At 36.5% G+C, this 17,419-nt stretch overlaps 1 protein-coding gene across 1 annotated transcript in view; it reads right to left on the reverse strand.

Annotated features, from left to right (window-relative positions):
- The window catches only part of LRP2 (LDL receptor related protein 2), a 253,234-nt gene that overhangs the window by 107,745 nt on the left and 128,070 nt on the right, over positions 1 to 17,419 (reverse strand). The window contains exons 27-32 of the mRNA XM_066346663.1: positions 16,832 to 17,043; positions 15,281 to 15,465; positions 13,598 to 13,826; positions 12,499 to 12,676; positions 9,976 to 10,104; positions 4,692 to 4,858 (exon numbers count right to left, since the gene is read on the reverse strand). Of these exons, the coding sequence (XP_066202760.1) occupies positions 4,692 to 4,858; positions 9,976 to 10,104; positions 12,499 to 12,676; positions 13,598 to 13,826; positions 15,281 to 15,465; positions 16,832 to 17,043 (1,100 nt within the window). The remainder of the gene's footprint in view (positions 1 to 4,691; positions 4,859 to 9,975; positions 10,105 to 12,498; positions 12,677 to 13,597; positions 13,827 to 15,280; positions 15,466 to 16,831; positions 17,044 to 17,419) is intronic.

Consider the following 17,419-nt stretch of genomic DNA (forward strand, 5'->3'; position numbering starts at 1 on the left):
CAGATTCAAAGAACAAAAGAAAACAACACCACAAGTAACAGCTCCACCAAGAACACAATAAAACCAAACTTAAACTGTGACAACAAAGGAAAAAAAGGGGGGAGAGGATGGAGATTAACAGTAGCAAAGGACGATGAAGTGCAGAAATACTCATAAGATAGGGTACTACAATGAATATGGTAGGTACCCTTTTCATTACTTAATGGTAACCACCCTTGGAAAAACCACCACAAAAACACTTGACTTAAAAAAGGTAGCAACTGAGGAAAGAAGTATGGAACACAAACAAACAAAAACAAATGATAGAAAAACAAAAGAGAATAATCAAACAAGATACAAAACTAACAGAAAGCAATTTATAAAATGGCAGTAGGGAACCCACAAGTGTCAATAATTACACTAAATGTAAATGGATTAAACTTACCAATAAAAAGACACAGAGTAGCAGAATGGATTAAAAAAGAAAATCCAACTATATGCTGCCTACAAGAAACTCATCTAAGTAACAAGGATAAAAACAAATTCAAAGTGAAAGGCTGGAAAACAATACTCCAAGCAAACAACACCCAAAAAAAAGCAGGTGTAGCAATACTCATATCTAATAATGCTGACTACAAGACAGAAAAAGTACTCAGAGACAAAAATGGTCATTTCATAATGATTAAGGGGAAGTTGAATCAAGAAGACATAACAATCCTTAATATATATGCACCAAACCAAGGAGCACTAAAATATATAAGACAGCTACTTATTGACCTTAAAACAAAAACTAACAAAAATACAATCATACTTGGAGACCTCAATACACCTCTGACGGCTCTAGATCGGTCATTCAAACAGAGAATCAATAAAGATATAGTGGCCTTAAACGAAATACTAGAACACCTGGATATGATAGACATCTACAGGACACTTCATCCCAAAGCGACAGAGTATACATTTTTCTCTAGTGTACATGGAACATTCTCAAGAATTGACCATATGTTGGGCCACAAAGACAATATCAGCAAATTTAGAAAAATTGAAATTGTACCAAGCATATTTTCTGATCATAAAGCCTTAAAACTAGAATTCAACTGCAAAAAAGAGGGGGAAAAACCCACAAAAATGTGGAAACTAAACAACATACTTCTAAAAAATGAATGGGTCAAAGAAGAAATAAGCGCAGAGATCAAAAGATATATACAGACAAATGAAAATGAAAATATGACATATCAGAATCTCTGGGATGCAGCAAAAGCAGTAATAAGAGGAAAGTTCATATCACTTCAGGCCTATATGAACAAACAAGAGAGAGCCGAAGTAAACCACTTAACTTCACACCTTAAGGAACTAGAAAAAGAAGAACAAAGACAACCCAAAACCAGCCGAAGAAAGGAGATAATAAAAATCAGAGCAGAAATAAATGAAATAGAGAACAGAAAAACTATAGAAAAAATCAATAAAACAAGGAGCTGGTTCTTTGAAAAGATCAACAAAATTGACAAACCCTTGGCAAGACTCACCAAGGAAAAAAGACACAGGACTCAAATAAATAAAATCCAAAATGAAAGAGGTGAGATCACCACAGACATCATAGATATACAAAGAATTATTGTAGAATACTATGAAAAATTATATGCCACCAAATACAACAATCTAGAAGAAATGGATAAATTCCTAGAACAATACAACCTTCCTAGACTGAGTCATGAAGAAGCGGAAAGCCTAAACAGACCAATCAGCAGGGAGGAACTAGAAAAAACTATTAAAAACCTCCCCAAAAATAAAAGTCCAGGCCCAGACGGTTATACTAGTGAATTCTATCAAACATTCAAAGAAGACTTGGTTCCTATTCTACTCAAAGTCTTCCAAAAAATTGAAGAAGAAGCAATACTTCCAAACACATTTTATGAGGTCAACATAACCCTCATACCAAAACCTGGCAAGGATGGCACAAAGAAAGAAAACTACAGACCAATATCTCTAATGAATACAGATGCTAAAATACTAAACAAAATACTGGCAAACCGAATACAACAACATATTAAAAAAATAATACATCATGATCAAGTGGGATTCATCCCAGAATCTCAAGGATGGTTCAACATACGCAAAATGGTTAACGTAATACACCATATCAACAAAACAAAGAACAAAAACCACATGATCTTATCAATAGATGCAGAAAAGGCTTTTGATAAAATACAACACAATTTTATGTTTAAGACTCTCAACAAAATGGGTATAGAAGGAAAATATCTCAACACGATAAAGGCCATATATGATAAACCATCAGCCAACATCATATTAAACGGCATAAAACTGAGGACTTTCTACCTTAAATCAGGAACAAGACAGGGTTGTCCACTCTCTCCACTCTTATTTAACGTGGTGCTAGAAGTTCTGGCCAGAGCAATCAGACAAGACAAAGAAATAAAAGGCATCCATATGGAAAAGAAGAAGTAAAGGTATCACTTTTTGCTGATGATATGATCCTATACATCGAAAACCCGAAGGACTCCACAAAAAGATTATTAGAAACAATAAACCAATACAGTAAGGTCACAGGATACAAAATTAACATACAAAAGTCCATAGCCTTTCTATATGCCAACAATGAAATATTAGAAAACGAACTCAAAAAAATAATCCCCTTCACGATTGCAACAAAAAAAATAAAATACCTAGGAATAAACATAACAAAGAATGTAAAGGACCTATATAACGAAAACTACAAGGCATTATTAAGAGAAATAGAAAAAGACACAATGAGATGGAAAAATATTCCTTGTTCTTGGATAGGAAGAATAAATATAATTAAAATGGCCATATTACCCAAAGCAATATATAAATTTAATGCAATTCCCATCAAAATTCCTATGAGATTTTTTAAAGAAATGGAACAAAAAATCATCAGATTTATAGGGAACTATAAAAACCCCCGAATAGCCAAAACAATCCTAAGGAAAAAGAATGAAGCTGGGGACATTACAATACCTGACTTTAAACTATATTATAGGGCCACGACAATCAAAACAGCATGGTATTGGCAGAAAAATAGACACTCAGACCAATGGAACAGAATAGAAAACCCAGAAATAAAACCACATATATATGGTCAAATAATCTTTGATAAAGGGGCCAACAACACACAATGGAGAAAAGAAAGCCTCTTCAAAAACTGGAAAGCCACATGCAAAAGAATGAAACTCGACTACAGCCTGTCCCCGTGTACTAAAATTAATTCAAAATGGATCAAAGACCTAAATATAAGACCTGAAACAATAAAGTACATAGAAGAAGACATAGGTACTAAAATCATGGACCTGGGTTTTAAAGAACATTTTATGAACTTGACTCCAATGGCAAGAGAAGTGAAGGCAAAGATAAATGAATGGGACTACATCAGAATAAAAAGTTTTTGCTCAGCAAGAGAAACTGATATCAAAATAAACAGACAGCCAACTAAATGGGAAATGATATTTTCAAACAACAGCTCAGATAAGGGCCTAATATCCAAAATTTACAAAGAACTCATAAAACTCAACAACAAACAAACAAACAATCCAATAAAAAAATGGGAAGAGGACATGAACAGACACTTCTCCCAGGAAGAAATACAAATGGCCAACAGATATATGAAAAGATGCTCAGCTTCATTAGTTATTAGAGAAATGCAAATCAAAACTACAATGAGATACCACCTCACCCCTGTTAGATTAGCTATTATCAACAAGACGGGTAATAGCAAATGTTGGAGAGGCTGTGGAGAAAAGGGAACTCTCATCCACTGTTGGTGGGACTGTAAACTAGTACAACCATTATGGAGGAAAGTATGGTAGTTCCTCAAAAAACTGCAAATAGAACTACCTTATGACCCAGCAATCCCTCTACTGGGTATATACCCCAAAACCTCAGAAACATTGATACGTAAAGACACATGTAGCCCCATGTTCATTGCAGCACTGTTCACAGTGGCCAAGACATGGAAACAACCAAAAAACCCTTCAATAGAAGACTGGATAAAGAAGATGTGGCACATATACACTATGGAATACTACTCAGCCATAAGAAATGATGACATCAGATCATTTACAGCAAAATGGTGGGATCTTTGATAACATTATACGGAGTGAAATAAGTAAATCAGAAAAAAACAAGAACTACATGATTCCATACATTGGTGGAACATAAAAACGAGACTAAGAGACATGGACAAGAGTGTGGTGGTTACCAGGGGTGGGGGGAGGGAGGACATGGGAGGGAGGGAGGGAGAGAGTTAGGGGGAGGGGGAGGGGCACAGAGAACTAGATAGAGGGAGGCGGAGGACAATCTGACTTTGGGCGAGGGGTATGCAACATAATTTAATGACAAAATAACCTAGACATGTTTTCTTTGAATATATGTACCCTGATTTATTAATGTCATCCCATTATCATTAATAAAAATTTATTATTAAAAAAAAAAAAAAAAGAATACCCAATAGCTGAAGTGCACTTATTCTAAAGCAAAAGAGTTTTCTGATCTTTGCTCCTGGGCAATTGCCCATTTACATCCCTCATTGAATCAAAAAACATTAGCAGAAAATTCATTTGTTTCTAGATCGTTTCTCTTTTATCACCCAGCAACCCTTTGCCTGTAAGAAAGCATAAGTAAGAAAGTTCTCTTTGAGAACAAGTTATATACTCTGCATGCTATTGAAAACTTACTGGATTCTCAACCCAGTAGATGAATTCTTCTGAGTCATCAAATTCAACATCATAACCATTCTGTATTCCTGATATAGGAACCATAGCATCGTTGCTCTTCACCTCAGGATTAAGGGAGATTCCAAAGATTACACTGCGTCTTACAGTTATTAAGAAAGGTTGATCATCTGTGAAAATAGCAGAATACAGTCAAAATTCTATCCCACTACTCCCAGACATTTAGAGTAATGAAAGGCAGTGGATTATTACCATTTTATAGAATAAATGCCATTGCAGCAATAAATATAATGACAGTAGATATTTCAGCAGACAATCCAGGGCCTTCCATTGGGTTTCAGTCATTGTTAAGTCACCAGACCTCCCAACTCCTCATACAGCGCTTCTGGACTTCCCCAAGGCAGATTCATGTTAGTCTTCATTAATTCCTTGCCCACACTGATAAACCATCCCTGTTTGTTAATCATCAGAGTCAAAAAGTTCTTTCACTTTTACTGAGACTAACCTCACCAATACTGAATAACTTAGGAGTTGGATTTTGAAAAATAAAAAGTGAAAGAAATCATAAACTATTTGCAATAAATGGCTATTATTATTTTTAAGTATGTTCAGAAAATAAAACAACTCTATGAAGCATTGCCTCGTACTTATTACTAGGGCAGGGGTCGGGAACCTTTTTGGCTGACAGAGTCATGAACGCTACATATTTTAAAATGTAATTCCATGAGAGCCATACAATGACCTGTGTACATTAGGCATTATCCAATAGAAATTTGGTGTTGTCCCAGAGGACAGCAGTGATTGGCTCCAGCCGCCCGCAACCATGAACATGAGCGGTAGAAAATGAATGGATTGTAATCCATGAGAATGTTTTATATTTTTAACGTTATTTTTTTTATTAAAGATTTGTCTGTGAGCCAGATGCAGCCATCAAAAGAGCCACATCTGGCTCGTGAGCCACAGGTTCCCGACCCCTGTAACTAGAGACTTTATTACATAATCCAATTTATAATCCCACCAATTGTTGTTTGACTAATATCTGCCTTCCACACATTTATAATTCCCAAATGGCACTGACTCTATCAAATTTACTCACTATTATGTCCCCAAAGCCAGGCATATAATACACTGCTCACAAAAATTAGGGATATTTTATCACTTCATATTCATTTTGAAAATATCCCCTAATTTTTGTGAGCAGTATAATTGCCTAATAAATATTTGCTAACTAAATGAATGACCACATAAATGAATAAATGGATGGGTGCATGAGTGAAAATGCAAACAGTGTCATCTGAAGTTTTCAAAAGTTTCTGTACATTGCAATTTAAACATCGTCATAATATCTCACTCAAAGTTTGAGTGAGATTACGTTCCCATAGCTTTCTTAACATAATGAGGTCCTTTTTTTTTTTTTTAGATTCTTTTTCAAGGATAGTCTTTATCCTAGCTTTAGTCCCATTATCAAAAAAAAATCTAAATTAATAAAATTCAAGTGTGGTATTTTATATTGTAATTCCTCCTCAAGAAAAGAAGAACTATGGGATGCAAGTTGTGTTATTAAAATGTGTATCTCACATATTAAGACAAACTATAAAATGATTAATCATTGTAAAATTCCCTTGAGCTAAAAATGATGTTTTATTATTTTTGATAATCTGAGCTTTATATCTTCACCAGGATTATTTGACACATTTATCTTTATTTATTTCACATCTCATTAACTTTTTTTGCTCTTGGAATTTTTATTATTGAGATATAACTCAGCATTTATTAACAAATTTAAAGTAAATTTAAACTTTAATACAAATTAAGGTAAGTTTTGCCCCTATTAATGCTTTCTGATTCACAAAGTTCTACAATACATAGCACTTAGCCTGCAGGGGTGTTTGCAGCTGGAGGCCAGTGAGACTGCAAGGGCCATGTGACTTCTGCAGTAAGCAATGCAATACAAGATGAACTCTCAGGCCCGTCCTCTCTCAGCTGCTCCACATCTCCCCTCTTCTGAACAATTGCAATAGCTGTAATAATTGCCCCAAGTGACTGAGAATATGTGCCACACAGTATACACAGGCAAATATTATTTCCCTTAACTTTTCCCCCTGAAGCCTCATAGCCCAATTTAGTAACTAACTAGCACCACCCTCCACCAATACACACACACATACACACACACACACACACACACACACACACACACACCTTTCAAATGAGGCACAAAGAAATGAAGCAATTTAACCAAGTTCACACAATCAGCTCTCTTGGCCCCAAAACCTATGTTCTTAATCACTACTTTGCAATAAGTGCAGGCTGGGTGCTACTTATAAATATCAATTACTATTCAATTCATTTGACTTAATAGCAATAATAAAAAATATATAAGCTATGAGTTTCAGATGTACTTAGAAATTAAATTTAGATATTTGTTTATTGATTATATGTTAAAATTATTCATTGGTTCAGTAAAAACAGGACTATTTCCCAATTTCATAAGGGACATTTTAAATTTTACGTACTCAAAACCTGATACTGCTCTTTTTAATGGGTAATTTTTCTATTGCTTTATTGGAAGAATTCTCCCCAAAGCACCGTTCTGACCTTATAAACTTTGCAGTTCTCCTCCATCAAATACAGGCCTTTCTGATTCCACTGAGGAGCTCTACCCTCAAGCACTACCCAGCTCTTCTCCCAGCCCATTACTCCTTCCTGGGGATGTGTCTCAAGCCTGTTATCCAATTGGTGTACTGGAGAGTGTTTTCCACCAATAAACATTTGTGGGCAGTGGAACAGAGGATGGATATCATTTAATGCTGCACTGACAGGTGCGAGCCCAGGTGAAGGACAACTCCAGAGGAACATGAGAAAGAAAATGACTGAGACAAGTGGCCTAGGAAGGTGCATGAAAAGTACTCTCTGGAAAAGAAAAAAGGAGCAATAATTTTAATGACACCTACAAAGAAGCAAATGGGTGAAAAACACAGATCTGGAGGAGAAAAAAATACATTAGAAAGCTTGTCATTTACTTAACATTTACTGAATGCCACTGTGCGCCATGGCAATAAGCACGCATCAGGTGGAGACTTCTAGCTTTGAACTAGAGGGCAAGGCAAAGTATACGGGCCTTAGAGTCCCCAGAGACAATGACCAGGAAGGAGTAGGCACAGACGAATGTCAGGTTGGCTGAAAGGGAGGAGGTGATATTTAAGGTCGGTATACCTCCGTTTTTTGAAATGATAGATCATGTCTTCATTTTTAGTGCTCACGTCACGATTCCGTTAGGATTAGTGTTAGTTAGCAAAGAAGTGGAAAATGGCAATCAGGAATGGGAAACTGATGTTATAATTAAAGGGTGACATTTGTGACTCCTAAACCTACATCCTGCTTAACTCAGAACTTGCGCAGTCACTAGCACAGCAAACTTCCCTAGGGCCTGGGTAAGGAGTGTTTTCTTCTTTTGCACAGAGTCACTGAAGCAATTGCCTGGTGTCCCTCAGACAGAGTCAGAAACCCATTTTCAATTTAATGTTATTTTAAGGGGTGCTGGGGAGACGTTCTAATTTGAGCCTTATTTATTTGTTTTTGGCATTATATAAGGACATGTTTTCTGAAGAATAAAAAACTATTTTATGCAAAGAAAGCTCTCACTGTAAAAGTTTATAACATAAAATTAGGAAAAAATAGAAACATCCCATAATTCCTTTACCCAACTGTAACCACTATTGGCCTTGTATGTGGTCTTCCAGACTTCCCTGATGCATGTTTATACGTGGCCAAGCTTAGCATCTGCTTTTTCAATTAACCTTATCACAAAAACATTTCCAAAGATATTTCAGACACTTAGTAAATACTACTGTAAAGGTTATTGAACATGTAAGTCAAGTAAAATGTTTTCATCTATAAAGGTTAACAAGTCTTCTAATCTTCTTGTTGAAAAAAATATGTAACATTTAACATACACTGACACTCAGTTACCCAAATGGTACTGAGAAACCAGCCGGGAAATAGTGAAAAAGTTCCACTTTAGGAACATCAGCCCATAGAAAAACCACTAGTGTAATTATTTGTGAAACAACAAAAGGCACCATTTAGAATTAACATTTATCAATCGCCATCAGATAGTAATACTGATTATACCAATCCCCAATTTTTGTGCGGTGAAAGAACGCTTTGTGCTCTAAATGTCTGTAGCCCAGTTTAATCTTCAGCTGAAAGACTCTGAGGACACACTAAATTAAACAATGTCAACAAGGATTAGGTTCATAAGTCTGAAGAAAAATGGTAAATGCCAATCTCTTTGTAAACATTTCCAATAATTAAAATCTTTCATCAGGAAAATATCATTGCAAAATATTACATGCTGATGGAATAACCCTATGTCTGCACAATCTATGAAAACCATACATTTCTTGGATTCTGCATTTATTTTCCATTTTAAGATGAAAATCTCCTCTACTTTAAGATTCTGTTTTCTCTTAATTTAGGGGATTTTTTTAAATCATTAAACATTTAATTTGAACTTATCTACAACCATTTTTATGAGTATCAAAACACATTCACTTCTCTTCACTAAAAATTAGAATAACTTTAGATTTTTAAGCAAAGGTGAATAATTTTTAAAAAGAGTTTATTATACAGATTAAGTACACACTCCAGAAGAAATCTCTTTTGTGGAATGAAGACATCTTTTTCTTCCTTTCTCACTTCCTAAAGTACTAAGTATAACCCTTCTCATACTCTTCAATCAACCCAGTGAAGCATCTAGGATGAGATAAAGACTAAATTGCTCAAGTAATCACTTAAAATATTTCATACAGTGAAAACTTATAATATTAAAAGTACCAGATAATGATAGCAAAGGTACTAAAAGTGGAGTAGGGAGACCCAGGCTACAAGAGTTACCATTGACTAGTGGTGATGAGAATAAAAGGGGGATAGAGATCCTGAAAAATGTAAGCCATACACTATTGTCAAGAATTTTAACTGAAGTACATAATTTGGAACTTTCCATTACTATAACTTGTCTAACTGTAACCAGGTGAGAGAAAATGAGAGCTTAAGGACTGTTGAACCACATGCACACATAATGTTAGCTCTGAACTGTACACAGAAACTATACAACGACTGAAGTACTCAATAAATCCTCTTATACAGCATGCACTCCATAAATACCTGCTGGATCAAGGGAACAAAGCACACCCTCCATTAGCAAGCGGCTTAGAGCTTACACTGCTTTGCACAAACGATGGCAAGCTCCACCTTCAGAGCACACTTAGAGGGAATACTGTACCTCTCAGGCAAGTCACAGAGTCATGGGAGAGACTCCATCCAGAGGGACAAGCACAGGTGTAAAGCTGTGGCCTCTGTGTGGAAAGCAGGCATAGATGGCTACAGGGGGCAGAGGCACACGAATTTATACCTGCAATAGAAAGAGAAGTAAACACCGCTGAATGGAAAACCCCCCACAGGAAAGTGCACAGAATGACTGGGGAAAGAAAATGTGGCATATATTTATATATACACATACCTAATGGAATACTCTTCAGCCATAAAAAGGAAACCCAGCTATTTGCAACAACATGGCTGGACCTTGAGGACATTATGCTAAGTAAAATAAGTCAGACAGAGAAAGATAAAGACTATATAATTTAACTTATATGTAAAATTTTTTTTAAAAAAAGGAAAACTCAGAGAGAACAGATTGGTGGTTGTCGGAGTTTGAGGGTGGGGTGTGAAATGGCTAAAGGTGATCAAAAGGTACTTACTTCATTAACTTTCAGTGATAAGACACATCAATTCCGGGGATGCAATATACAGCATGATGACTACAGTTAACAATGCTGGATTATAAATTTCAAAGTTGCTGAGAGAGTAGATCTTAAAAGGCTCATCCCAAAAAAACATTTTCTGTAACTATGTGTAATGACGGATGTTCACTAAATTTATTGTGACGATTACTTCACAATATATACCTATTTCAAATCATGTTGTACACCTAAAACTAATACAATGTTATATGTCAATTATATCTCAATTTATATAAGTGAATTTTTAAATGCACACTAAGTCACACAGTTATTGTCCTTGCAGAGGCCCCCAGTATTTGGAGACACAAGTACATTTAGTTACCTCTGTTGGTTTGGTTGTTTTCCTAAACTACTTTACCCTTCCCTAACACCATGCTTTCAACATAAAATTCATTAGAGGAATAACAAGGAGGAGTGACTTGCCCAAGGTCACAGATCAATCCTGTCTGTAACCGGATTAGCAACAAACGGCCACTGAGTAATCCTAGGTTTACTGTGGAAATATAATGCTAAATATTATGTGCCTCCTTGCCTGACCTAAAAAAGCTCTTTTTACATTAAATGAAAGCAAGGTGTATGTTCCCTATGTGACCTTTACATTTACCCACTGTTGATCCAGTTTCAGCTAGATAACAATTTTTTATTTTTCTAATGATGACATCTCTGTGTGTCTCTGCTCCTTGATCAAAGGGGTCCTGTATGCATCCCAAGCACACAGGATGTTCTCTATATCTTACGTGTTCTTGTTACATACCTTATCATAGTCATTAATCCATTCCTTCCCTCCAAAATATTAAGCCTTCTCTAGGTACCAACCACCATTCTAAGCACTGGGAATGCTGTAAGCATAGGACAGATAGTCTGACAAAGAGAGACAGAACTACACTCATAAATTGTGTGATTTCAGGAGGTAGAAGAGGTTAAAGGAGGGATAAATGGTGATGGAAGGAGACTTGAATTGGGGTGGTGAACAGATAATGTATTACAGAATTGTACCCCTGAAACGTATAATTTTATTAACCAATGTCACGAACATACAATACAATATACAGATAATGTATTATAGAATTGTACCCCTGAAACATAATTTTATTAACCAATGTCACCCCAATAAATTCAATAAAAAAGAAAGAGCACATTGTATGAGTTCAGAATGTGAGGGTAAAGAGCAAAATAATTATGAAAAGGAAGGGCTACTTTAGATAGGGGGTTGAAGGGCAGCAAGGAGAATTTGGTAGAATCCTAAATGACATGAAGAAACAAAACATGCAGAAAGCTGGAGGAGAAATGTTCCAGGCAGAGAGAGAGCTAGTGCAAAAGTTCAAAGGTGGGAAGATGCTTCAGGATCAAAATGAGATCCAATGAAGTCCAATGGTCCAATGTGGCAAGAGAAGAAATGAGACCAGGGAGGAAACAGGCCAGATTCTGCAGTGTGATGAGAAACCATTGCGGAGTTAGAGGAGTCAAGATTAAATGACTTACTCCCTCCTCACATTAGAAAACACACTACCAAGGACAAATGTTTAAGTCACCTAGCCCTCACACAGTGTATTCCAGAATGAACAGATAGCCACAGAAGAACAGCCACAGGGCAATGGCACCGTAATAAATAAGACCCAAAAATAAACGATAGTGCTAAAAGGGTCTAAGGGACTATGTATCTGGTCTATGCAGTGTTTGCCAACCAAGGAGATTGAGACTCAGGAGAAAAGTCACAGAGAAAGTAGCCCATTTTAAAATAAAATGACACAATTTAGATCTACTGTTCTTATTGACAAGATGAGAGTTTGAGAGTTTTCCATGATAAAAATAAATAAATAAAATTAACGGAAATGTTAAGACTGGAGTAGTTAGTAAAGAGGAAAGAAAAATGTATTGCCCAAACAAATGGATCTGCAGCATTATGCATTTTACATTTCCAGAAGAAGTGTTTTTCAAGCTATTCCCTGGCAGGATGTCTCTCTCTCTCTCTCTCTCTCTCTCTCTCTCAATTGCCTCTCATTTACCATTTGGCTGTTTTGAAGGGTGAACCGCAACAATCCCAAGGGGCTGATGCACATTATAAATGACAACGGTCTGGTTCCCTCCGTGCCACTTGTCAGCTTGAGTAACCTGTTGAGTTGCGCGGTCAGTCCAGTACACAGAATCTTCAAAGAGGGTTAGGGCATAGGGATGCCTCAGGATCTGTGAAACAGAAGAGAACAGTGAGATCTTGCTCAAAAATAAAAACGAAGGCAAACAAAGGAGAAAAGAATGCCCAAGAAATTCTTTCCTTTAGCATTTAATTATTTAATAAAAAATAAGGACGTCATTTTTCAAGAGACAGACAAAATATATACTGCTTGACCTGTCTCCCACTATACCATTCAAGATCTTTCCTCACCTGTGTCATTTAGTCTTCACTTTTACTCTGATAATTACACTGCACATCCATTTTACAAATGAAAACAAAACTGAAGTGTAGAAAGTAAGGTGACTTATTAGGATCCCCAAACCCCAAAGTCTAGCCACCACCCCATCATCAGCACTCCTTATCCAATGCTATTTCCACTGTCTTGTTCTGCCCCTCACAGAGGTACATAACTCTGATACAGCTTGGGTACATATTTCTTGAGGTAAGAGAGGACCTCTCAGTTTCTTTTCAAGTCACAGAACTGTAAACAATGACAATCTTAAACAGAAGTCAGTAACAGTTCTTTGGCAAAAAATACATTTTCTGTATTTTCTCATAACTTGTGAAAATAAGTTCCAAAGAATTTTTTGAATAAAAATACAAAACATATAACAGGCTATGATTAATTGAGAATGTAAATACAATTAAATTATTAATTTTTGCCTCACACTTTTTAAAGGAACAGAAGCAACAGATTAGCATCTACAGATCAACTAAATCACATGAGCAATCTGGCCATGACCTAGAATAAAAATATCTATTTTCTGTCCATATAATACAAGATAATTGGCCCTATTGCTGTTGATATTTTCTGGATTGACCATGTAATGTCTGTAACACAGGCATTAAATTTTTGTTTTCTTGTTACTCTATCTGCTTTCCACTAAGCCATGACTGTGGTTTCAGTTTAGTTTTCCTCACTACCAACTTACCAAATCACTGGCTATCACCTGCCTCCGATGTTGTCCATCATAATCACAAAAATCTAAGTAATCAAGGTAGGCATCCAGGAAGTAGAGCAGTCTGTTGGGGTAGTCAATAGTTAAGCCATTGGGCCATAAGACCTTGTCCTGGACAATAACCGTGCGCAAACTGCCGTCCATGTTGGCTCGCTCAATACGTGGATGATGGCCCCAGTCAGACCAGAACATCAGATGGTCACTGTGAAAAGAAACTAGTTATCAATTGGAGAGGACATATTTCTTTTTTCTTTTTGTATTTTTCTGAAGTAAGAAGCCGGGAGGCAGAGAGACAGAGTCCCACATGCACCCAACTGGGATCCACCCGGCACGCCTACCAGGGGGCGATGCTCTGGGGCATTGCTCTGTCACACTGGAGACATTCTAGCACCTTAGGCAGAGACCATGCAGACATCCTCAGTGCCCTGGCCAACTTTGCTCCCATGGAGCGTTGGCTGCAGGAGGGGAAGAGAGAGATAGAGAGAAAGGAAAGGAAGAAGGGTGGAAAAGCAGATGGGTGCTTCTCCTGTGTGCCTTGACTGGGAATCGAACCCAGGACTTCCACATGCCAGACTGATGCTCTACTACTGAGCCAACCAGCCAGGGCTAGAGAAGACATATTTCAATATAGAAAATAACTGTCCTCTTAAGTAATAGAACATCATGTTTACATACTACTTAAAATAAATCATCTCCAGTTCAGAATACATGCACAAAGTTTATTCTTTCTTCTGAGTGTTGCAAAGTAAAACCGTAATAATCATAATGCAATCACAAACCATCTAGGTATTTTTATAATGTTCATAAAACCTGCAGTACATTACGACAGTGAAGTGTCACAATGCCAGTTCATGTTTCTGTACAATCCACAAATATTCGATCTAGAAAAATCTATCTGTTCTCCATTATCTACCCTGTCATGTTTAAGATAAGAGAGTCAATTTATTTATTATCAAAGATTCATCATAAGTTTCATGGGTGTGTAATACTCTGCAATATCTAGAAGTCTGCATCACATTGAACATAATTTGCCCAACTCACCATCCTGCAGGCAAGAGCCTCAGTAAGAGAATCTAAGTCAGTTTAAGAAAAGAGGCCCTCAGAGGTTTCTAAGCACACGGAGCATTCCTCCTTCACTTTAGGACCAACCGGCAAAACTTTTCTTACTTGTATGACATAAAAGGAAACTCTAGTAAAAAACATGAAACCAAATCAGGAAAATCTGGTTTTTCTTTCTTTTTTTTTTTTTTTTTTTTTTTTTTGGCTTTTCTTTTTTAATGAAACTATTAAGTATCAAAGTTACAGCAAACTGACCCCATCTATGGAATATTACTACTGTGTGCATTCATTAGAAACTTATTATATAATTCTATAACAATCGTTTTAATAATTATATTGCCAAGCTAATAAATCAATGTGTCTTAAAGTGAACAATAAACTGCTCTTGTGTACTTTATGAAGAAAACAATTCAGATAAAGAAAAGATAGCAACAACCAGCTGGATGCTTACCACTGTTCTAGAGATGCTTAAACAACAGATTATTTTAAATCTTATGATATATAAATCAGTTACACAATGCTTCTGCTGTTTTTTCCTCATTATAACCATGTCAAAGCAACATCATTGTAAAGTAAAAAAAAAAAAAAAAGTCTTACCTAACTCGGGGATCTAATGCTAGTCCCCTTGGCATTGTTACATTGTGACTAATCAGCACAGTCCTGTGTCTTCCATCCAGTTTAGAGACTTCAATTGTTTGCAAAACATAGTCTGTCCAGTAAAGATTGCGACCCACCCAATCTACCACAATGCTTTCAGTCATGGTGACACCACTGTTATGTACCTAAAAACAAAAGTGAATAAAAAATGAACTCTATAGGAAATAATGAAGGATAACATGGAAATTGTATGAAAAGTTGGAATAAGGAATCTAACTTGTCCTATGATTGCTTGTGAGCACTATAAAACTTTGTCTTCCCATGTAGGTAGCCACCTAGTCAGCATTAAGTTTTTATAGGAAAAATATACAAGATTTTGTATATAGAATTGAATGAACACTCTAGGATAACTTTGTTAGATTAGTATGTAGTTTAATTTGGTTTCAAAGTGTTTGCAATCAACAAAAGCTCTATATATTCACTAAATTAGCAAACTTATGAAACTTTAAAATATCCAAATGCCAAGAGTAACATTTTTATTAACTACAGTGTGTCCATAAAGTCATGGTGCACTTTTGACCGGTCACAGGAAAGCAACAAAAGATGATAGAAATGTGAAATCTACACCAAATAAAATGAAAACCCTCCCAGTTTCTGCAGGATGATGTGGCAGCATGTGTGCATGCAGATGATGACATAACACTGTGCATACAGCGGAGCAGCCCACAGCCATGCCAGTTGAGATGTGGACGGTACAGAGGAAAGTTCAGTGTGTTCTGTGGCTCGCTAAATTCGAATCCGTGACCAAAGTGCAACGTGAATATTGGTGCGTTTATAACGAAGTGCCACCACATAGGAATAACATTACTCGTGGGATAAGCAGTTGAAGGAAACCAGCAGTTTGGTGGAGAAACCCCGTTCTGGTAGGCCATCAGTCAGTGACGAGTCTGTAGAGGCTATACGGGATAGCTACCTAAGGAGCCCTAAAAAATCTGTGTGTGAGCCCACATCGAACTGCACTGAATAGGTATGAAACTGGGAGAGTTTTCCTTTTACCTGGTGCAGATTTCACCTTTCTATCATCTTTTGTTGTTTTCCTGTGACCAGTCAAAAGTGCACCATGACTTTACAGACACATTGTATTACCAAATTAAGTTTAAGGGGCAGAGGAAACAACCAGCAACAGTCAAGACACTGAAATTGAGAAATGGATTGAGAAATATAACTAGATTAAAACTAAGAAAAGCAACCTCTTAACTCCTTTGCACTCATACACTAGAAAAAAATCGCAAAGGGGACCTCATAGATTTTATAAAGCCTCTTCATCGTGAGACCCATAACTTAGAATAATGCGTCTGCCTTCAGACGCCACATTCTTACCTAATAATAAGGAATGGCCAGGCCTCTTAGGTACACTGAGCCCGAAGGGAAATACCAGAGTTACCCAGGATGTGGTAAGGCCTGTACGGCCGTCTCTCACTGAGGACTGATAGCGAATAGACCTAAGACAGAGGAATTAGTCAGGCCAAAGGTCAGGAAACATGTACTTACTACTTTTCTATCTGTTCCATTTTGAAATGCACTCCAGATTTTACCCTCAGTTCCATCAGACCAAAAAATACGACCACTGATTGAATCAAAATCCACTGCTACAATGTGAGAACCATCCTCGATAAGTGCATAAATATTATGGACCTGGGAGGTGATGTTGTCAGCAATAAGTTGGTTCTGACTTGCCACAAGTAACAGAAGACTTTCAGATGCTGTCCAAGAAGAAAATGCAGAAATGTCAATGATTCTGGGAGAAAACAAAACAAAAGCCATCTCAAATATTTCGTGTAACACACAAAGTTGTAAGAGACAAAGTTGTAATTGTGAACTAGAGTAATAGAGAAAAACAAAAATCTCCATAAGAATGATTTTTAATAATTTCATTCCTTGTATAAATAGCTGATTTTCAGAAATATTTACAATAAGTTTTTCCTGAAATATTTTTCTTCCTTAAATTATACTTCAACATTTGTCTAAATATCAATCTGGAGTGAACTATACTTGCATTTTCCTGTTACTATAGTTACTTTTGTACTTTATCTTTCCCCTTAGATTGTAGGCTTCTTGATAGCAGGAATAATGTCTTAA

Source organism: Saccopteryx leptura, chromosome 7 (genome assembly GCF_036850995.1).
Source record: "Saccopteryx leptura isolate mSacLep1 chromosome 7, mSacLep1_pri_phased_curated, whole genome shotgun sequence".
In the NCBI taxonomy this organism is placed as follows: Eukaryota; Metazoa; Chordata; class Mammalia; order Chiroptera; family Emballonuridae; genus Saccopteryx; species Saccopteryx leptura.